A 22,826-nucleotide genomic window follows, 5' to 3' on the forward strand; every position below is an offset into this window, starting at 1 on the left:
GCACCGACCGCCACTGAAATAAATACAGATCTAAATATGAAATATGTCACAAAACAATGAAGAACACCTAAATAACATACGAGTGGCTGATGGTAAATGATTAGCTGACAGGCTGGAAGAGGCTGGTGGCACTACTGGATAATCAAAATGACGCTAAATAAACAAAATAAATAGGAAAATAAATATGAAATCACTCAAAATCACTAACATATAAGTTGTATTGCCATAAAAAGTCAAATTTGAACAAAAAAATATTGTCTGTATATTCTTGACAACACGGAACAAAAAAGCGTTATGTCCATTTTTCTGCATCTTTCGCTCTCTCTCTCTCTCTTTCTTGTCACTCACAAGGTACAGTCGAGAACACCACGTAAACACAAACTCAACATTAGTACCCCCCTAAAAAACGATTGAATATCTTAGTATCCACAGTAATGAAATTAAACGAAAGAAGACACAGTGCTTTTTGATCAACGAGGGGTTAAAACTTTTAATGGGCTTTTTTGGTTTAGTTTAAAAAGAAAACAACTATGGGTTGTGGCTTAACAAAGTGCAATCTACCAAATTTGTTAATGTACCCCTTTTAGGTGATAAGGTGACTAAATTAAGCTCCAAAGGATTACTTAACACATAAAAATGAACAGCAATTTCTAAAACTGGTTGAACCTTAAAATTTCCAACAGGTCCTTGAAAGGCCTGACAGACAAGTCGTGGAGAACCATGAATTGTCGTGGCCGACATTTTGAACTTGGAGGTCAGGATGCCTCGTGTAGTTTGACATACCCATCGGCTGTCTCAGATGCTTCACAAAAACATCACAGGAAGATTGAATTTCTGTGAAGCATGGGGTTGGAAACATCATGCTTTGGGGCGGTTTTTCTGCAAACGGACCAGGACGACTGATCTGGTGGGAAGAAGCTACAGCATTTTTGGGGTTTGCAAATTTCATTATGCGATTTATCAGGGAGTATAGCCGCATTGCCTCACAGCACTCACGTCAGCAAAGTCCCTGTTCCATTGGTCAGAGGCAGCATAAGCCTCTTTTAGTGATCTTAAGGCCATCTACACCTCGGTTCCCATGCTGCCACACCCGGACCCTAACCTACAGTTCATTGAGGAGGTGGATGCCTTGGAGGTGGAGGTTGGCGCCATCCTCTCTCAACACAAACCGGGGGATGGGAAGGTGCACCCGTGTGCCTTCTTTTCCCGTAAGCTGACTCCAGCCGAACGCAATTACGGCATCATTGGGGATGGTGAATTGCTGGCTGTGAAACTTGCCCTAGAGGAGTGGGGGCATCACCTGGAAGAAGCCAATCACCCATTTGGGGTTTGGACCGACCATAACATTTTAGAATATATCTAGTGAGCCCAGAGACTAAACCCCCCTCAAGCCAGGTGGGCCATGTTTTTCAGTAGGTTTGATTTTACATTGTCATATGTCCCACTGTCCAGAAACGCGAATCCCGATGCAATATCACACATTTTCCAAGCCTCGGGTTTTGTGGAGGAGCTCACAACCATCTTACCACCAACCTGTTTAGTGGCAGTTCTGAGGACTGACCTTGAGGCTGAGGTCTTGGGAGCCCAAGATGTGGAACCTGACCCTAGAGAAGGAACACAAAAGACCCTATATGTCTAGACCTTGGTTAGTTCCAGCATGCTAGAATGGGCCCACGCCTCTTGCCTGACCTGCCACCCAGGAGTTACCCGTACATGGGCAGTGTTGCGCCAATGCTTTTGGTGGCCAACAAGGGGACAGGATTCACACTCTTTTGTATCTGCCTGCCATGTGTGGGTCTGCAGCAAGTCCTCCACCAAGCCAAGTTCCGGTCTACTCCGTCCACTGCCGATTCTTAGTCGACCTTGGTCTCACGTTACTCTCGACTTCGTCTCAGGCCTCCCAACTTTACGGGACAACACCGTCACACTAACAATTGTTGACTGTTTTTCCAAGGCTGCACACTTTGTCGGCCTCCCCAAAATACCCTCAGCCAAGGAAAAGGCTGACTTACTTGTGCAACATGTGTTCTGTCTGCATGGAATCCCTGCCAACATTGTTTCTGACCGAGGTCCCCAATTCCTGCCCCCCCCCCGACCACCTGGAGCGACCAGCTATCTTGGAATTGAGAATGTCCACAATTCACATCCGATTTCCTCTTCCAACCTGTCCTCCACGTCGCTGGGTTGTCTTAATCAGTTTACTTTTAAGTACTTTCTCGCGTTACCTCCTTGTTCATCTTGTACCTTCGCCCGGCCCTGGGACACTGACAGTAAATAGAAAACGCCACATCAGACTTGTGTATGCTAGCCTGGTTTGGGGCCCTCCACTGGTGGAGGGTCAAAGGCCCATAAATCAGGAACTCACCGTTGGCCGGAGATAATCAGCCATGGTCCCGGAGAAGATTAACAAGTGCCCGGAAAATAGGCTTTTGGTCTGACAGTCGCGCTCAAACTTTGCCAGTGGCCGCTATCCCATTTTGGGCTGGCTCCAGTGTGCGCTTATTGTGCGCTAACCTCGGTTATAGCATTATGGAGACGCCACTTCCTTTCAGCGAATGAGAGGCCAGTGAGGTGTTTGGAGATGCCGAATAGATAAGCACGCCGACAATTAAAAAAAAATATATGGGAAGTGTATTTGATTTAATTTGAGGAATGTTGGTGCGGTCCGACGGCTGAGTGGTAAGCGCGTCAGCCTCACAGTTATGGGGTCCTGGGCAATGTTCCCTCTAAGCTGCGCGCATGCGCAATTGCGCACTACTCTCGTCTTCTCTGTGCAGCAGCAATCATATGGCGCGCAGTAAAAAAAAAATCAGAGTTTATTTTTTTTTTTTTACCCCTTTCCCCATGATGGCGCCGTTTAAGCGGCAGCCAGTGGCAGTAGCTCTGTCCACTCTTATGTTTTTCGTGTTTTACAGCATGTTTTACATGAAAAATTAGAGGGAACATTGACATGCACCTGATTGTGGCAGGTGTGATACTGGTGTGCCCATAGCGAGCAATGATGATGTCGTGACCGGATGATTCGCCTAAAGACGTTTTGCCGACGGACGTTTGACAGACGGACAGGTCGCCGAATGAACGTTTGTTCAAAAAGCGTTTAATGATTAAATACAAATACTAGTATTTGTTAGTTTAATGATTAAATACAAATACTAGTATAAATACAAATACTAGTATTTGTATTTAATAATTAAACGCTGTTTTCAGCTGGATTTGACCGAATTTGAGAGCATTTTGAGCCGTTTGGCGAATGGACGTATATGGACGTTTTTTTGCCTCCATCGCGACATCATCGCGACATTTTACCGAGGAATTCACTTCCCTGGGCTCGGTTTTAATGTCCAAAGAGCTCCAGTATTTGTATTTAATCATTAAATGCTGTTTTAGGATGGATTTGACCCGATTGCTGTCATTTTACGGCTCGGTTCTGCTACATCTGCCCGCCCAAGAGTGCTTATTCCCGGACTGCCATGCCCGCCCAAGAGTGCTTATTCCCGGGCTGCCATTGATGGTAGACTAACATTGATTTTTACTATAATTTGGACAACACCGGCAGCGGGCCGGATTAAAAATCCTAACGGGCCGTATATGGCCCGCGGGCCGAGGTTGAAAAACGTGTACACACATGATCCTGGGGCGCGGCGAGCGCGCGAATCCCGTTTCGGCGAAACCTCCGTTCGGCTGAATGAACGTTCGGCGGAACGTCCATTCGGCGACCTGCCCGTCTGTCAAACGTCCGTCGGCGAATCATCTTTAGGCGAATCATCCGAGTACCGATGATGTCGCTCACACTGGTACTCAGTGCGCTCAGGGAGGTTGTCTTTCTGCTCAGACCAATGAAAAATTAGAGGGAACATTGGTCCTGGGTTCAAATCGAGGTCAGTCCACCTGTGTGGGTTTGCTCTAGATACTCTGGGTTACTCCCAGCATCTAAAGACATGCATGGTAAGCTGGTTGGACACTCTTAATTGCCCCTAGCTATGAGTGTGACCATGAATGGTTGTCTGTCTCCTCGTGCTCTGCAATCGACTGGCCACTGATTCAGGGTGACCTCGGCCTCGTGCCCGAACGTCAGCTACGAAAGTCGTGTGTGCAATATGGTGTAGAAAACTAAATTATCTGTATAAAGTTCATTTAAACGTCGGTTTAATATGACGGAGCACAATACTGGAGATCTCTCTTGAATCATTGTGTGTTTGCATGAGTGTATAATTTCCATTCAGCATTCAAATTGCCTACCCGTGACTGCCCAGCGAGCTTCTTCTACCTGGTCAGGATGCTGAGTGATATTGTAGATTATAATGTCACATTCCATCATTTTTTGAAGAATTGTTTCTCTGTCTGGTGGCTTACATGCAAGAAAGCAATTTAAAAAAACAATAATGTGTTAAGTCATTTTATGAGTTAATTATTATTATTTTGTCAATTAAGTATGCTTTTATTTAATTTGAACAAGATACACACTGCGATTGTTCTTGGCATCCATTCATGTGGGTTTAAAGTTTGGAGTGTATTTTATTATGTTGCTCTTCTGTTGTACTTACAATGTAGGCTTCGACCAAGTATGGTGTGCGCTCTGAGCTGTCTGAAATCGTCCCTACAACTCTGTAACTTTGTTGCCAAATGTCATTTGATTTTATTGTCCGACCCTCCTTCTCAGCCATGACATCTGCTTCAAGGGTATTTTTAGAAAGACACTGGAAACAAACATCACCTTGCTTTTATGACATAAATTTCACACTGGACTTGTCATGCAAAAGAAAAGTTATAAGATTTTACCTTTGCGATACATTTTGACACGAAAGAGTCCATGTCATTGATGAAAACTCGTGTATATTTCTGTGTAATGTTGTCCATTATATTCTCCTTCACAACTAAACAAGGACTTGTGTTTCTATTTTTTCTGTTGCCATGGGTGAAGCCAAACAAGCTGAAATGGGATTTGTGGCTCTTTGGAAGGAGCTGGGTCTTTGTGATCTGTTCATGAAAAAGAGCTGATAAAAAAACGGCTCATATGATTATATTTATTTATTTGTTCATTCATTTTTTCAACCATTCATTTATTCATCATCTTTCATACCGCAATGGAGTATATATATCCTTTTTGGTACCCCTCGACCAACTCGCCAGCACCAACACCTGCCCCCATTACACAATTTTGTATGTGTATATAATATATATATATATATATATATATATATATATATATATATATATATATATATATATATATATATATATATATATATATATATATATGTACAGATAAAGATATAGATATAGGACATTGTTGAACTGGTATTACTAACATAGTACCAATTGAGAAGGTCAAAAGTCGCATCAGAGGTAGGCAAGTTGTTGAGTTTATTATCATCATATATATCATTAATCAGTGTGATCCTACATTTGCCAGCATATATGAATGTCTTAATAGCGCTGAAGTATGTCAAGTGTCCTTTTGCTTGCTATGAACTTTCTGCGAGGGCTCTGAACTTTGGACGACTTCAACATCTCCTGAGAGGCTGGAGAAGGGGTTTCAACATTCTTGGATTGAGGAGAAGCTATTCCAGCCAATTATGTGATCTCAACAATTGTTTACGCCCAAAAGACTGAGACTGTGTAATGGAAATCAGATGCTCTGATTTGGAGAGTTTGCACATACACGCATTGTTTTTCTGTAATGGGCACACCTCTTCTTCCACAGTAAAGGGGAACCATTTTTGGAAAAAAAAGATCAACAGACAATGCTGATTTTTTCCTCAACGGAACAAGAGAGTTTGTGTCATCTTTTCTTTGCGTTTACAAAATGTCAAATTGGCAAACTTGACACAAGTGGTGTTAAAATTAAAGTCTAGGTACAATAACCCATCATGGTTTACAGGTGAAAACATTTCGCAAATGACATAGTCTTTTCGTAACCTTTAGAACAACTGTTTTAGTGGTTACTATTGTGCTTGCATATTGTTGTTGTTGCTTTCTTGTCTCAGAAGCCATATGCTCAGGATTGAACAGGAGGCCATTGTGTGGGGGAACCTTTCGTCTTGATGCTCTGAATCCTGATTTTGAGGTGTTGGCCCTTGTCCACAAATAGACATGAATGGAATCCTTTTTTATGCTTATGCTTACATTTTATAAAAAAAAAATATTCCTTATACTATACTCTTGGTTAAGTTGCTAATATTTTAATTGTTTATGTTGAGCAGCCTCATGATGTAGATGTGGTGTTAATTCCTGCTGGTGGCGGTATATTTGTGAGAGCGTATGATCTGTGTGCCCTATGGCTGACTGGTCTAGGGAGTAGTCTGCCTTTCGCCCGTCTTATTGATCAAGTGCTTGAAAATAATGGTAGGCCCCTTCTCATGGTGTCTGGCAGAGCTGAAATGTCTCACGGTCTATCCCACCTCAAGCTTAAGACAACCAGAGCTCTAAAAGAAGAACTATGAGTCCTAAGATAAAACACAAAGGAGAACTATGTTGTTAGGTAGCAACAAGGATTAAGCATTAAGATATATAAGTGCGAATACCAGTGGTGGACCTTCAGGGCCTGCAAGACCTTCTCCGCTGCCCTAAAAATATCTGAATTACAGACTGATGATAATTGTATTTTTATAATTATATTTATATTTTGAATACTTATACTTTTGAAAACGAATTAAATAATTCCAAATTGTCTGTCAGCTTCCTTTTTCCCCTGGTTGCGCTGCTTCAAGATGTGTGTTTTCATATTTTAGCATTTCACCAATCACATTTCAGCCATTATTTGTTGCCAGGGTCAGAAATCTACCTGGAGGCCTTCACAATCAGTTCTGCAGGTCCTGCAGCATAAAATAAGCGTCGATAAAACGGTTGCTTTAACCAATCAGATTTTGAGTTGGCGACACCAAGGCCTTCTCACAGGCATAGGGATATGTCATCGCTTTCACAAACTATGATTGGCTAGCCAGGGCTAGCAAACTCTATCTGTTGCGAGCTGCACAAGCAAATATATTGTTGTGTTGATTTAATAGCGGTTTTGTCAACCCACAATGGCTGAAGGAGGAGAATAAATTGATTTGGTTGCAGATTTACTGTCAAAGCCATTTTCAAGATGGACTGTTCAAGAAAAGATGGGCATCATGAAGAAAGGTCGGACAACTCTGAAGCTAGAGCGGAGAGTGGAGCTACAGCTCAGCGAGAAAGTGCCCAGGGAAATGGAGCTCCACATTGAAAAGGTGAAGAAAAATAGGTAAATCTTAAAAAGACTTATAGACTGGGTCATTTTGTTGGGCAAGCAGGAACTTTCATTTCGGGGATACAATGAAAGCGCTGGATCCAAAAACAAAGGAAACTATGTGAAATTCTTTATCTCATTGCTGAGAGAAACACGGATTTACATTAACCACCTGTCCACTAATAAAGTGTTGAGTGGGATGTCGGGTAAAATACAAAGCTACATGCTATTGCTAAAGGCACAGGCACAGGCACACGCACACACATATATATCAGTGGTGTGCCGTCAGGGTCTTCAGGGCCTTCTCTGCTGGCCTAAGAAATATCTGAATCATATATTATATTTTGTCCATCAATACTTATTAAATAATTCCAAATTGCCTGTTAGCTTCCTTTCATTGCTTTCCCCCTGGTTGCACTGCTTCCAGATGTGTGTTTTCATATTGAAGCATTTAACCAATCACATTTCAGCCATTATTTGTTGCCAGGGTCAGAAATCTGCCTCAAGGCCTTCACAATCAGTTCTGCAGGCGCTGCTGCATTAAACAAGCGTCGAGAAGACTGTTGCTTTAACCAATCAGTATTCGATTTGGTGACACCAAGGCCTTCTCGCAGGCGTAGGGATACGTCATTGCCTTCTCGCAGTCGTAGGGAAACGTCATCGCTTTCACCAACTATGATTGGCTAGTGATAGAGTAGGCGGACCAAAGCCAAAGTGATCCAGCCAGACCTCGCAAACTCAACCCACAATGGACGACGGAGTAAAACAAATGGATTTGGTTGCAGATTTGCTGATGAAGCCATTTTCCAGATGTACTTTTCCAGAAAAAATGGACATCATTAAGAAAGGGCGGTCAACTCCGAAGCTAGCAAGCCTGTTACAACCGGGGAAAGGGTTTACATTACCACCTGTCCACTAATAAAGTGTGTAGTGGAACGTCGGGCAAAATACAAAACCACCTGATCACTGCTATTGCTGAAGTGATGGAGGAAGAGATCAGAAGTGAAATAAAAGTACTGTTTGTCTCTGTAATGGCGGATGAGACAACAGACGCGAGGTCTGGCTGGATCACAGAATAACTTCACGACAGGATTCTGGACAATATTATTTGCCAGACGCGGACCAGATTTCAAGACCACGAAAGACTGATGTTTCTCTCCCTCCTCGACTCGCAGATGTTTCGGGAATACCAGGAAACTTTCCCACATGCAGCCTTCTCCACCTTAACGCAGAGCCACAGAACACTTTTTGATCTGCCTCAGCTAAGAACAGAACTGATTGTAATGTATGCCATGGATGATTTTGCAGGAAAATCTCCCACTGATCTCCTTGACTTCCTTCAGTAGAAAAATCTGAGTGAGCGCATGGGGCAGCTGTACACATTAGTATGTTTGGCAGTGACCATCCCCATGTCCACTGCTTCTGTTGAACGGACATTTTCAGTCCTAAATAAAATCAAAACTTATGCCAGAAATACAACAGGACAGACCCCGACTTTCAGCATTAGCTTTGATGGCGATAGAAAATAACTTATTGATGGACCTGAAACGCACGTGTAATCTGTACGACAGAGTAATTGAAATCTTCTTGAGGAAAGAAAGGAGGATGGATTTTGTGTATAAATAAAATTAATTTTTGGTGAGTAAAATGTGTCTATTTCCCTAAATAATATTTAAATTTTTGAGGTTATTATTGATTCTTTTTATATGTGTCGCAGCTATAGCTGCAGTAAAGGTTTTATGGACATACAATACTTATTGAGGGTTGGATTGATTCACACGTAGCACTACTGAAGGCCCAGGTGTGAAATGCACGGCCCGCCACTGCTATCTGTCTGTCTGTCTGTCTGTCCGTCCGTCCGCCCGCCCATCGGCCTTTAAAAATCCCATATCAGTCAATCTATAATTGTCACTCACTTTTCAAATTAAGAAATAACATCAGGCCCATGTTTAATGTTGGTCTTTCGTCTTTCAGATGAAAGTCATACGCATTGTCCTGAGCGCCAGGAGTCTGCTCCCCTTAGAAAAGAGGAGGAGGCACAGTCGCCATACATCAAAATGGAGGCGGAAGAATTCTTATACATTAAAGAGGAGCAGGAGGAGCATTTCATTACAGCTTGGAAACCCGACATTCAGGAGCAGCAGCATTCCATCAAAAAGGAGGAGGAAGTCCCTCCATATGCCAAAGAGGAACAGGAGGACTCCAAGATTGCTGTTGAGCGCTTGAAGTGTAAAGATGAAGGTCCGAATGAAGCACGCAGAGAGGTGGAGCCTCCAAGTAGCAGCAGCTCTACAGAAGGTTCTCAAACAGACTTAATAGCTCCACCATCAGATAACGACGACACCACATCACACCACATCATTCCTGTGAGTATGCAGTCACTATATTTGGGGGCGGAGTGTAGGTCCCTGTCTGACACGCATTTTACCTGGCAACTCATGTGAAACCATCATTATGTAGCATTCATTCGACCAATTCATTCTTGATGTGATCACGAATACAATCCATGTTGTTCAATCATACGGCTAACATGTATGTAAATTTATATTTAAATTTTGGTGGCTTTAAATACTCCTCACTGGCTGATGAATCACACCTGGAATCGCTTGAGTCATTAGGGGCTGGGCCTGTGATTGGGTGGCAGGCACAACCCGCCACCCGCTTGGTACTCGGCCGTTTGGTCCCCGGTCTTTTGGTCGCCGGACGTTTGGTCGCCCGGAAGGTTATTGATAATCACAATTTAAAATCGTTGCTCAAATTCCCTAAATACAAACTGCAAATTATTATTTAGTCATACTTAATGCCCTATTAATTATTAGGCTAAAGAAAAGCTCCAAATTTCCCGTACTTTTATTGTGTTTTGTTGGAGAACTTGTTAAGACCCTGACTGACGTCCCTTCCTAAGGGGACAACTCATAATCGGACATAGGCCCTGTCGTCATTATCAACAACCAAAAAGCCTACTTGTCATCACACCCAGAAACTGCGTGTGACGAAATTGGTGGTGCTTCTCCATAAGCTGCGTTTACTAATACCAATTACTAATACCAAACTGGAGAGCATAAAGCCGCTGCGTCAGTGCGCGCCGCCATCTTGCATAACGATTTTTTTTTGTATCTCAAGGCACTCATTTGCTTTCGTAACCTTAAAATTTCGTAACTAGAGACATTCGTAAGTAGAGGCATAACTGTAGTTAAAAGTTCAGTGCACACTGCTATCATTTGCGGATTGCAAAGCGTGGTAGGACCCAAATGCAGGGAAGCAGGTGGAGACGGGCAGTGAAGGTTCACTGACAAAACTTCCAGAAAACTTGCATATCAACAAAGACTTCAAAACCAAACCTTACTGGGGAGATGCGGAGAAACAAGGAGCACAGGACATGGGGAGAGCACATGGAAACACATATGTACATTGGTAGATCGTATCACAGTAAGATTTGATCCAAGGATTGGATTTGTAGTCAAATTTTATATGGGACTTGAGTTTGGAAACAGCGACATTGCGAGTCCAAACACGATTACTTCCTGCCTACACTATTTTGGATCCTGCTGGCATCAGCTATATCATCAGCATACATAACTGCTGAGCTTTGTCAGGGGCTCGGGAAAAAAAGGTAGACTGCGCAAAGTTGGCTCCTTGAAAAGTAGATCTTTGAGCAAAAGTCTGAGCACCCCAGACAATGCAAGCCCCATAAGATGACCGACCGAGCAGGGGGTAGGCTGAGTTTACTGGTGCGCATCATCTTAAATTTGTTTCCAACCACCACACGCCCTTCCTCTTTAAGCGTACAAATCAGGCAGTCTAGAAACCTGGCCTCAAGAGTGGCTGCATTCCCAACGACCCCCTAAGCTCTGCTCCTGGGCTGTAGCTAAATTTCTTGTGTTTCTAACATTCTTAACCAAAAAAAAAGATTCTGATGAGGTTTGGGTTAGGGTTTGCTAGCATTCCTCTCTGGTGAGATGTTCTGTCATGTGCCCTGAGCATTACCCAACTCAGCTATTCATTCATTCACTCATCTTCCATACCGCACATCCTTGAAAGAGATGCGGGGGTTGCTGGATCCTAACCCAGCTGACTTCAGGCGAAAGGCAGACTGGTCGACAATCAGTCGTAGGGCACACAGAGACAAACAACCATATGCACTCACAATCATCCCGCCACCAGCAGGAATTGAGCTCGCACCTGCCCCCTCCGAAGTCAGGAGAGTGAACCTCTACACCACGAGGCGGCACAACTCAGCTAATATTATTTGAATGGACCAAGTTTGAAAATAATGTCATGTACATACAAACTCATACACTCACACTTCCGCTCAGTGAAACTGCTCAGGGCCATTGTTGGCTTTTATTGATGCGTAGACCGTGTTGTTTTACCTTGTTTTGTCGCCGGACTTTTGGTCGCCCGTTTTTTGGGTCCGGGCGACCAAACGTCCGCGACCAAAAGTCCGGCGACCAAACAGCCGGTCATGCACCAGCTTGGTAGTGATGGGGGGGTTGTGGATAGCGGGCTTGTCACGACTGGCTTGACCTGGGAAACGTGAAAGGTGGAGTCGATTTCATAGGGGCCGATGAAGCAGGGGGACAGCTTCCTGGACTCGATCCTAAGAGGGAGGTCTCGGGTCGACAGCCATACCTTTTGACCGACGTCATAGGCTGGTGCGGGGGCACGACGGCGGTTGGCCTGCCTTTGGGTACAGATTGAAGCATGTTGAAGCGCAGCCCGGGCTTTTTCCCAGATCCCACATCTGGTCAGGTGTGCCTGGACAGAGGGCACAGCAATATCTGCCTCCAGGAAAGGAAACAAGGGGGGTTGATAGGCGAGGGAACAGTCAAAGGGGGACAGGTTGGAGGAGGAGTTAGGGTGGGAGTTGTGGGCATACTCAATCCAGGGCAGCTGGTCCCTCGTGGTGTTGCAGCAAATTGCTGCCTCCAACTGCTGATTGGTCCGTTCACACTGACCGTTAGTCTGAGGATGATAACCCGCGGAGAGGCTTGTTGTGATGTTAAGGGCTGAACAGAAAGCAGACCAGACGTGAGAGGTGAATTGTGGACCCCGGTCAGAGACAGACATGTCAGCCGGGATTCCGTGCAGCCGGAAAACATGCTGTGTAAGGAGGTCGGCCGTCTCCTGAGCTGAAGGTAGTTTGCGGAGGACGATGAAGTGTGCAGCTTTGGAAACCTGGTCAACTATGGTTAGTATGACGGTGTTACCCTGGGATTTAGGAAGGCCTGTAACGAAGTCGATCGCAATGTGAGACCAGGGACGACTAGGAATTGGGAGTGGAGGGAGTAGACCGGAGCTCGGCTTAGTGTAGGACTTGTTGCGGGCGCACACGTGGCAGGCAGACACGAAGGATTGCGTATCTTCCCTTATTGTTGGCCACCAAAAGTGTTGGCGCAACTCCCGAGTAGCAGGTCAGGCGGGAGGTGTGGGCCCATTCAAGCAGCTTGGAACGCATTGGAGTCGGAACATAAAGGTCTTTCTGTGTACCTCGTCTTGGGTCCAGCTCAGAATCTTGGGCACTCATTACCTCGGCCTCCAGCCCAATCCTCATACTTGCCACAATGCAGAAGGGAGCGGACGCGTTGCATGGCTTGGTCGCATCACAAAATTTTGATCGCATGACGGGCGAATTATTCGATCGAATTTTCCGTCGTAAGACGAGAATATTGTATGACGAGCGGTCGTATGACGAGGTACCACTGTATTTGTAATTTTTGTACAGAATTTGTAAGTTTTACTGCTAGAATTTTTAAGTTTTACTGCTTCAATAAAAACACCATCTGTGAATTTGCTTTATCTTCTTTGTAATAAATTAATGTTACTTATTGCCTTTCATTTTAATGTCAAAGTTCCGGGCTAAAAGTATACTGTAATATATTGATAATGATGATGGCCTCGAGTTGTGGGAGTGTGTTTAACCACGCCACCTGGAACCGTGGGGTAGCATAGCGTGACCCGGACATAGTAGTGTTGTGTGTCCGGTTTGTGTGTGTGTGTGTTGTTGGAGAGTGGCAATAAAGAGCTACACGTGTGTTACCCTGGCTCCGCCGTCTATTGCTGTTATGGATATATTAACAGTTATATAAACTGCAAAGTTATTACAGTGGCGACGAGGATGGGATCCCTTTCCAGGCGGTAGGGATTAAAAGTTTCGGACGAGGAGATTAAGGCGTTACAAGGAGGTAACGTGACTTTGCAGACTAGCATTAGCAAGAGTGCTAAGCTAACGGCGGCGCTGCATCATGGCCAGATTCCTGGGAAATCTCGGCGAATACGAGGCAGTTAAAGAAGATTTTGAATCTTACTTGGAACGTTTTGAGCAATGGATGATCATCAACGAAGTGGAGGAAGGTAAAAAAACCAACGTGTTCCTGTCTATAATAGGTGCAGAGGCCTACGGACTGTTAAAAAACCTTTGCATACCAGAGAAGCCTAGTAGCCTCTCATATGAGGTGCTAAGTGGAAGATTAGCATCTCATTACAACCCGAAACCGCTGGTGATCGCGGAGCGATTCAAGTTTCAAAAGAGGAATCAGAGAGAGAACGAGTCTGTGTCGGATTATATTGTGGCGTTGAAGCAGCTATCCAGCCACTGCGAATTTGGTCTCCATTTGGACGAAGCAATGAGAGACAGATTTGTTTGTGGATTGAGAGTGGAAGCTATTCAGAGAAGATTACTCACGGAGCAAGATCTAACATTTAAAAAAACATGCGAACTGTCGTTATCCATGGAAATGACATCAAAGAATACGTTGGAGTTTGCTAGCAAAATGGAAGAACCTGCCACCTTAAATAAGATTGACCAGGAAAAGACAAGCAGAGGTGCGTGGAAGTACCGACCAGCCACCGGCGATTGGAGGGGTAGAACCACAAGTGGAAATTTCAGACCACAGAGAAAAGAAAATTACCAACCCTGTTACAGATGTGGACTAAGCAACCATGCCGCTCAGGAATGCAGGTATAAAGGAGAGACATGTTACAAGTGTTCAAAAGGAGGACACATAGCAAGGATGTGTAAAACGAAAAGTTGGCAAGGACACACACAGTATGTAAAAGGAAATCAAAATGAGACAACAGGAAGTGCGGATGATGAACTGTGGGAGTCATATCCCTTGAATGCCGTGTATCCCACAAATGCTGTCGGGAATTGGAAGAAGGGAATGACAGTACAGGTCATATTAGAGGGAACTCCTCTAGAGATGCAACTGGACACAGGAGCGGCTGTAACACTTGTTTCGGAAATAGTGTATAAGAAGCATCTCTCTCATCTGCCTTTGGAAGTAAGTAAAGTGCAGCTGTCAACTTTTCCGGAGAGAACATTCCTTTGATGGGACAAGTGACGGCCAAGGTAAAATAGCCGCTTTTTTATTCGAGCTGCCCATTTTTGAATGGAGCTCGCGTGCACTCAGTTATCAGTTAGCAAATTTCTTTTCCGCGGAAGGACATACGTAACACACGCAACACGTAACACACGCAACACAAATGTATACCCTAGCTTGATATACTGTCAGAGTTATATTTGTACCTTTCCGGACCACGGCACAGGACACCCCGAACTGCCCCAAGTTTTATAGACTCATGCTCTGTCTCTTTACCTGGCAGCGACTAGTATACCCAGGGTTTTTAACGCAGTCCCCTGGACGCGTGTCGCAGTCCCCTGGACGCGAGTCTCATTTAAAAAAATGGACCTCACGTGCAATGCCCCTTCGCGCATTTGGAACCCGTCAACAAACGCAGACATTCACGTGGACTTACCAGATATGACCCCAGATGTCTCTTTCAGAGGGTTAGTCGTCGAAACCGTCGAGAACCCAGGCGCTCCTTCGAGTTATCCAGCCCGGAAAAGGGTATTTAAGCGCCGTGCACGGTCTTTCCAGATATCGAACGGGAGCGACCTGGATTCTGCTTCGGTATCTTGACCACAGGCTCGAAGGACCAAATGTTAGGTTTATCCAATTGTAGGTTTATCCTTAGGTTTTTCCAATTCAGCTTTCAATAAAAAAGGCATCTGTAGTCACATCACATTTAATTCTTGCAAGAAGAGAATACATCCGGCCGCTCGCCCCACAAGATTATTCTAACGAGTGGCATTATGTCCTGCCCATTTAAGGCCTCAAATCAAAACAATTACAAGGTTATCGATTCCAATTGCGTAAGCAAGAAACAAAACAATTCCATAATCAAGCAAACCTAGCGTCGACCTAGCGTCACAAAGGAAAAACAATATGCGAGTTGATTGATAGCCATCCGCTGAATCAACAACAATTTAAGCATCCTTCACAGATCTTCATTGCGAACTTGTATCTGGGGAAAGGGTTGAGGCGTATCTTCCAGTACCCAGGCCTCGGAGCAAGAACTCAGTGTATTGTTTTATGTCCTTGCGAACTTGTATCTCTCGCTGGACCCAGCTGTCCTGGAGAGCGACCTTGGCGTAAGCGTTTGTCGCATATTAATTCAACTCTAACATAAAAGCGATCAACACATATATATATATATATATATATATATATATATATATATATATATATATATATATATATATATATATATATATATATTGTTTAATATAGTTACACATTTAGGATGAGCATTACTATTCCTAATAAGCAAATATATTGATTAATATAGTAAGCATGTATATTATAAGGCTTTATATTCATTGCAAACACATTTATAATAATGATTACTCCAACAGGGACCCAGGGTGGGGAGCTACCATTAGTGATCGTAAAAGGTGACAGACCAGCCCTACTTGGCCGTAACTGGCTCAAAAACTTCAAACTGGACTGGGCACGCATCTTCTCAGTTATACCAGCAAGGGGCGGTAACGATGCAGATGAGGAGTATGGTGACTCAAAGCCCAAGAAAGTGCGTGCAGTACCCCGTGAGCAAAAGCAGAAGCGCTCCAAGGATTCACAGGATGAAAGTGAGGACTCCGAGGAAAAACTCCCCAAAACAAAAAATGATTCAGCAGATGACTTTGGTAGTGATGACCAAGACAACGACTTTGGAGAGGAAGATGAAGACGGAGGAAGTGACTGCAGTATAGAGTACAGAACGTCAGCAGAAAATGCCAATGCAGATGCGTTATCTAGACTGCCGGGGAAGGGGAAGGATAACACCGCGGAGGAAAACAGCATCTTCTATTTCTCAGTAGTAGATGAGCTTCCCGTGCAAGCTACAGAGATTGCACAGAGCACTCTCAAGGACCCAGTCCTATGCAAAGTACTGGAGCTGACTCGGTCTGGATGGCCAAGTCAAAACAAGGACGAGAGACTGAAACCATACTTTTCCAGGAAAAATGAACTGTCGGTGGAACAAGGTTGCATATTGTGGGGAATTCGAGTTAGCATTCCACCAGCACACAGAGAGCGACTACTGCATGATCTTCACCTAGGACACCCGGGAGGGTGCAGGATGAAGGCCTTGGCCAGGAGCTATTTGTGGTGGCCGCAGTTGGACAGTGACATAGAACATACAGTACAACAATGTGACGCCTGTCAGTGTGAGGAAACTACCTGCAACCGCACCTCTACACGTCTGGAAATGGCCGACTAGAGTTTGGCAGAGAATACATATTGACTTTGCAGAGAAAGACCAACACCACTTTTTAGTACTAGTGGACAGTCATTCAAAATGGCTGGAGGTCATCGCCATGGCAACAACCACAGCAGCCAAAATGATTGAGGTGTTGCGGAATATTTTTTCTTCCTACAGGCTTCCTGAGGAGATTGTTTCTGACAACGGACCTCAATTCACTTCGCAGGAGTACAAGACATTCCTGCTGAGCAACGGAATAAAACAAACTTTGGTACCAGCTTACCATCCCGCTTCCAATGGAGCGGCAGAGCGAGCAGTTCAGACAGTGAAAGCATCACTGCTGAAACAAGTACTCGAGGAGAAGAAACAAAAGGTCACAATAACTATGCAGCACAGGCTAGCTAACTTCCTGATAGCATACAGGAGTACACCGCACACTGTTACAGGATGTGCACCAGCGGAACTGTTTTTAAAACGTCAAATCAGGACCAGGTTCAGCTTACTGAAACCAGATCTCGCTCGAGTGGTGGAAGCAAAACAAGAGAAGCAGAAACACTATCATGATAGAACCACCTCCAAGCTGAGACATCTGTCTGAGGGTGACTCAGTTCTGATCCGGAATTTCCGTGGAGGGAAGGAGAGGTGGACAAAAGGAACAGTGGAAAAGAGACTCGGACCAGTCACCTACCTGGTGTGGAATGGTGTGAGCCGACGCTCGATCCACATTGATCATCTGCTGTACAACCAACCGTCCAGACCAGAGACATTGGAGCTTCCAGATGAGCAGCTGGACATCACAAACAAGTACCCTGTGGTGGTTCACGCAGATGTGGGGGGAAAGGCACACCTGGAGCAGTAGGTGGTAGCCCGTACTCACCTGAAGAGACACGTGTAACATCTTCACCAGGCTCAGTGGCCTGTGACAAGACAGTTACACCTGACAACCGAGCAGTCAGTTCCCCAGAGGTGTGTGGGCGCAGGTACCCAGGGAGAGATAGAGCACCTCCGAAGCGACTGAATTTGTGATCGGTCAGTTGTGAGGAACGTCGTTCCTAAAATAAAAGAGTTCCTGTTCATACAAAAATGTGAAAAGAGTTCCTGAGATTGGAATGTCAAAGACTGGAATATTGAGTCTAATGGTTGTGTTAGTAGTAATAATTTAGTTACAAGTTGAGAAGTACAATTATAAAAAGTTAATGAGGCAATGATAATTGTTGGAGTTGAGTGCTAAGTCTAAATAGGAACTTCATAGTTAAAGGGGGAGGAGTGTAATATATTGATAATGATGATGGCCTCGGGTTGTGGGAGTGTGTTTAACCACGCCACCTGGAACCGTGGGGTAGCATAGCGTGACCCGGACGTAGTAGTGTTGTGTGTCCGGTTTGTGTGTGTGTGTGTTGTTGGAGAGTGGCAATAAAGAGCTACACGTGTGTTACCCTGGCTCCGCCGTCTATTGCTGTTATGGATATATTAACAGTTATATAAACTGCAAAGTTATTACATATACTAACACTTTTATTTGTTTGATAAAAATGACCATTTAATCTAAAGTATTTCAACATTGCAAGTTCTCCCAGAGAGGATGAAGGTTCATTGGACTGCTTCAATAAAAACACCATTTGTGAATTTGCCTTGTTTCTTTTTAATAAATTGAAAGTAGATGGCAGCAGCCGATCATTTTGGTGACCAAACTGCGACCAAAAGACCGGCGACAAAAAAGACCGGCGACCAAACTTCCGGGCGACCTAAAGACCACGACCAAAAGACCGGCGACCAATCGACTGCACACGGTGGAAAATTGGGGCATATATCACGTGATTGCCCGGACAAAAGGGTCTCTAAAAACAAGGAATGCCTGCTCAAAATGATTTGAATGAGGATTTTGAATATGAGGATGTTGAGCTAAATTTAATGGAAACACTGGCATTTGGTTAAACCAGAGATCACATTTTTTGGTGAATGGAATTCAATTGGAATTTTTGTGTGATACTGGAGCTTGGAAAACAGCAATTAAAATGGATATTCCAGGTGCTAGACGTTCAAGGCGGAGGAAGGTCTTTGTGACAACGGCAGGTGGTCAAGATACCGCCGTTTCGGAAACAATTCCGGTTTGGATAAGAGATCCGAATGGAGAGACGTGTAAATATCTGTGTTAATAGTACCTAAATGTCCTGTCAATTTACTGGCCTGGTTTTGATCCCGACCGCTAGCGGGAATATTTTGGCTAACAGACGAAAAGAAATACAAAACGGCCAATTAAATGTTTGGCGGGGTTGCCAAACCTGCATTTTTTATCATACTCTGAACTTGCCAAATAATGCGTCGACTGCGGGGGAAGCGCTCTGTTTTGCTGCGGCTGCTGATTTGAATGCGGAGAAACATGCAGGCCGTGGGGCGACCGATTGGACGGTGTTAGAAACAAGCTTGATTATGCAGTCATTTAATATACAACTTGTGCGCTTGGACAGCACAAGCGACAAAAAATTTTGGACCCCTTCCGTGAAGACATTACAGTAATTTGCCTTGTGGGTGCTGAAGCAAACTTGAGGTAAAAATTGCGTTTGCTATGAGATATTGTGCTTGAAGCATGTTTTGATAATGTGGTCTTGGCAAAATATTGTGATATAGTTCGATATCGGAAGAGGAATTAATTTATCTTATTAATGGAAGTCTTCTCTAAAATGTGTTATGCACAGAAAAAAAGAGGCGACATTTCAAGTGGAACCTCGCTGGTTTCCAAACAAAGATGAGAATGCTGCTTTTGCAGCGAGCGTGAAGGTCACAGTTAGCGGCTAAGGGCGCGCTTCCATTTGAACATTTCATAATAAGAGCAAAACATGGTCTAGAAGGAATGCAGGGTTCCGCGATTACCTTCGCATTTATTTTTCGGATTTAAACAGAAATATATTTTAAGGTGATAGAAAATCTGTTTGGGCTAAGATTGATTTGGTAAAAGCTTTGGGTTTGGGAATAGAGCAAAATAGCCATTTTTGAGCAATTTGTGGATTTCAAAGGGCTCTTAATTAAAGAAAATTAGCTTTTGGAGTATAAAAAATATTAATACTGTTTTTGAATGGTTGGTTTGTTCAAAATACTTTAAAATAAAAAAATGGCTGGTTAAAAAAGGGAGATTGGAAAAGTTCAATATTATGGCATATTGGTGACAATTTGTGGGTCCTTTATTAAACATTGAAAATTGTAATTAGGAAATGCATAGTAAAAGGTTGATTTCTCTAATTTAATTATTGTAGATTTTTATTGTGGTAACAGAGAGCTATAGGAAATAGCTCTTATCTTAAGTAAAAATCGTATGAGGGGATTTGCAAATTATGTCTTAGGTATTGAGAGTTATTTGGTTGTTAAAGATATCAGACATGAAATTAACAATGCAGAAATGGCATGAGAAAATTCATGGCATTCGTCCAAATTATTAGGTAAATTCTACCTGGCTGGGGTAGATAAAAGAATTGATTTAGGATAGGCATAATTTCCCTGGGACTGAGGAACATGGGGTGTTTTTCAAGTGCATAGAAAAACATTCCCTGTTTGTCCTGAGCAGGTGAAATATGCTTTGGTGTGGGGCATGTTGATGACTATTAGGATATTACGAATTGGATAAGCATTGATCAAATTGATACAACCAAATGATGTTGCTTTCTATTGCTTTAAGGGCATACACATTAAGAGAACTTTAGCTTAAAACTTATAGCATTGCAATTATGGGGTTAATGAACTTAAATGTTACAGTGATAACGATTGGCAAGAACAAGCTTAGATAAGGGGGAAAGGAACAATTCTCCAAGTTCCAAAATCTGGCTACAGAAACAGATTATGTTTGTCGCTTTGGGTTTTGACAAAATGCGTTGGCGCATGAATTCTGGGGTATTTGGGGAATGAGAATCCCATATCTAAAACAAGTTCGGGGGAAATTTGGAAATAGGCTCTATTTGGCACTGGAGGCCCAAAATCTGGTGGGGCCTTTCATGGTATGAAACAAGTGATGAAATTATGTTTATGTTCAAAATAAGCACCTCCAAATTATAAAATATCAACCTTTGAGTAATGCTTTAAGTAGATGGGTTTTCTAGCAATAAAATGGAATGGGCAAAATTCGAACGGAATGTGAGATACATTGACGGCTACTAAAACAAATTTTAGAGGTGAAACTATTGCTGCCTCAATTCTGCATACAAACAGCTAAACTGATAGCATTAACAGAGGGTATAACTTAATGTGAAATATGGAGGTATTTTTTTACAAACAGTTAATATACTTGAGCGTGTGTGTGTGTTTCAATGTGTCACAACCTTTCCGTTATTGCATTATTGGCAAACAAAGAGTTAATCACAGCCACTCGCATGACAGTCGCTCATCCTGGCTGGCTGGGGCGATGAACGGCGGCAATTGAACTTCCAAAACAAATTTCTATATGTAGATGTGTGGCACGCGAATCTAATATATTAATTGCCTAGTTCCTTCTGGAATGATTATTGCTGATAGGGCAGCAAAAGGGGTGAACTACCAAGAAGCCCCATTGGGGATGGTGGTTTACACCTGTGATGAAAATTTACGGGCCACTGATGTATGGGTAAACGACCCAAATTGAAAGACTAGTAATTAACGCATCAACCTTGCGGTTCGAGGATATACTAATGGAAGCAGGGTGGATCCAGACCTTCCAGAGTGTGGAGCATTCCTGGTGTCCTTGAGAATTTGTGGGTACTCCAGTTTACTCCAACAAACCAAAATTATGGATGCTAGACTGGTTGAACACTAAAAAGTTGGCCTTCACCGAGGTGATATCAATAGCTGTTTTTGCTAATACTTTGACAATGTGTGGGTATTGTCTTATCCCCTGCTTACGCTTTTTGCTAGACCGACTTAGGGTTGATACAGTAGCTCTATCAAATTCCGAATTACAAGGATTGTATCTTCTTATTAGACAGCCTACTGGTGATAACATTGATGTCCAGGATTATGTAAATTATGAAAATGAGTTGAACGAGAATGATTTTGTTCTTCCTTTTTCAGGCCAGATGTGGAAGTAAGGTGGATTCTGGTAAAGATCGAGACAACGGACTTCCCCCAAGTGTATTTGTATTTGTCATAAATAAAAAATGATTATTGCGTACACATCATAATAGGGGGGAATGTTAGGTTTATCCTTATTATAGACGTGTATCCATATTATTATATTATATGTGCTTGCAATGAAGAGTTATTGACATTAATACAAAGGGCATTTTAATACATCTCTTGCAAAAGTAATGACTGTGGTTCGCATCAAGAGGACTGTGAATTGCTTTGGACATCAAGATGGTTCACATCGAAATGTGGATTGTTTTGGAAAGCATGAAGATGGTACACAACAAGCGCTCTTGGGAACGGTGGATTTGGGAAGCATCGGCTTCTCAGGATGGCTCACAACAAGAACTGTGGATTATTTTGGGAAGCATCATCTTCTCAGGATGGTTCACATCAAAACTCTCTTGGGAAGATTCGACAGACCTACAATTGTTTGGAGTACTGAGATAAATTGTTATGAGACTCTAAAAATGTTTAGACTACTGCGGGGCAATGTGTGAAATTCTTATGAATAAGATAGCGAGAGAGACATCAAGTTATTAGAATGATCTTGACCGGAGATGCGGATGGATGTATTCTCTTCTTGCAAGAATTAAAAGATGTGACTTCAGATGCCTCTTTTATTGAAAGGTGAATTTGGAAATACCTATCACCCACACAATGTCAAAGTCGTAGCAAAAATGGCTACTGAAAACATAACAGATAGGGCCAAATCTTTGTATTTACCGAGGGCCTTATCCACCAATCTGTCCAAGCAGATGATTCTACTCCAGGATGCTTTTTCATATTGCAGTTTAGAGTCTGCAGGCCATCAACGGCCCAGGTTAGGGACCCATTGGGGGAGGTGTTGTTGAGTGCAATATTTTCAAACATTGCATACGCCCCCTGCTCCATCAAGAAGCATCTCAATCGCTATGCGATCCTGGAACGCCATCAGACTAGTGGCTGCCAGTTGTTCCTTTTTTGCCACAAATCCCTGTTCAGTATA

The 22,826-nt window shown here is 43.4% G+C and overlaps 1 protein-coding gene across 4 annotated transcripts in view; it reads right to left on the reverse strand.

The window, feature by feature from the left end:
- The window catches only part of ak7b (adenylate kinase 7b), a 162,407-nt gene extending 157,525 nt beyond the window's left edge, over positions 1-4,882 (reverse strand). For all 4 annotated transcript variants that reach the window (XM_077620220.1, XM_077620219.1, XM_077620221.1 and 1 more), the window contains exons 1-3: positions 4,780-4,882; positions 4,545-4,697; positions 4,240-4,348 (exon numbers count right to left, since the gene is read on the reverse strand). In XM_077620220.1, coding sequence (XP_077476346.1) covers positions 4,240-4,348; positions 4,545-4,697; positions 4,780-4,857 — 340 coding nt within the window. In that variant the 5' untranslated portion in view covers positions 4,858-4,882. The remainder of the gene's footprint in view (positions 1-4,239; positions 4,349-4,544; positions 4,698-4,779) is intronic.
- Positions 4,883-22,826: the final 17,944 nt, after the last annotated feature.

The sequence above is a fragment of the Stigmatopora argus genome, chromosome 15, assembly GCF_051989625.1.
Source record: "Stigmatopora argus isolate UIUO_Sarg chromosome 15, RoL_Sarg_1.0, whole genome shotgun sequence".
Taxonomy (NCBI): domain Eukaryota; kingdom Metazoa; phylum Chordata; class Actinopteri; order Syngnathiformes; family Syngnathidae; genus Stigmatopora; species Stigmatopora argus.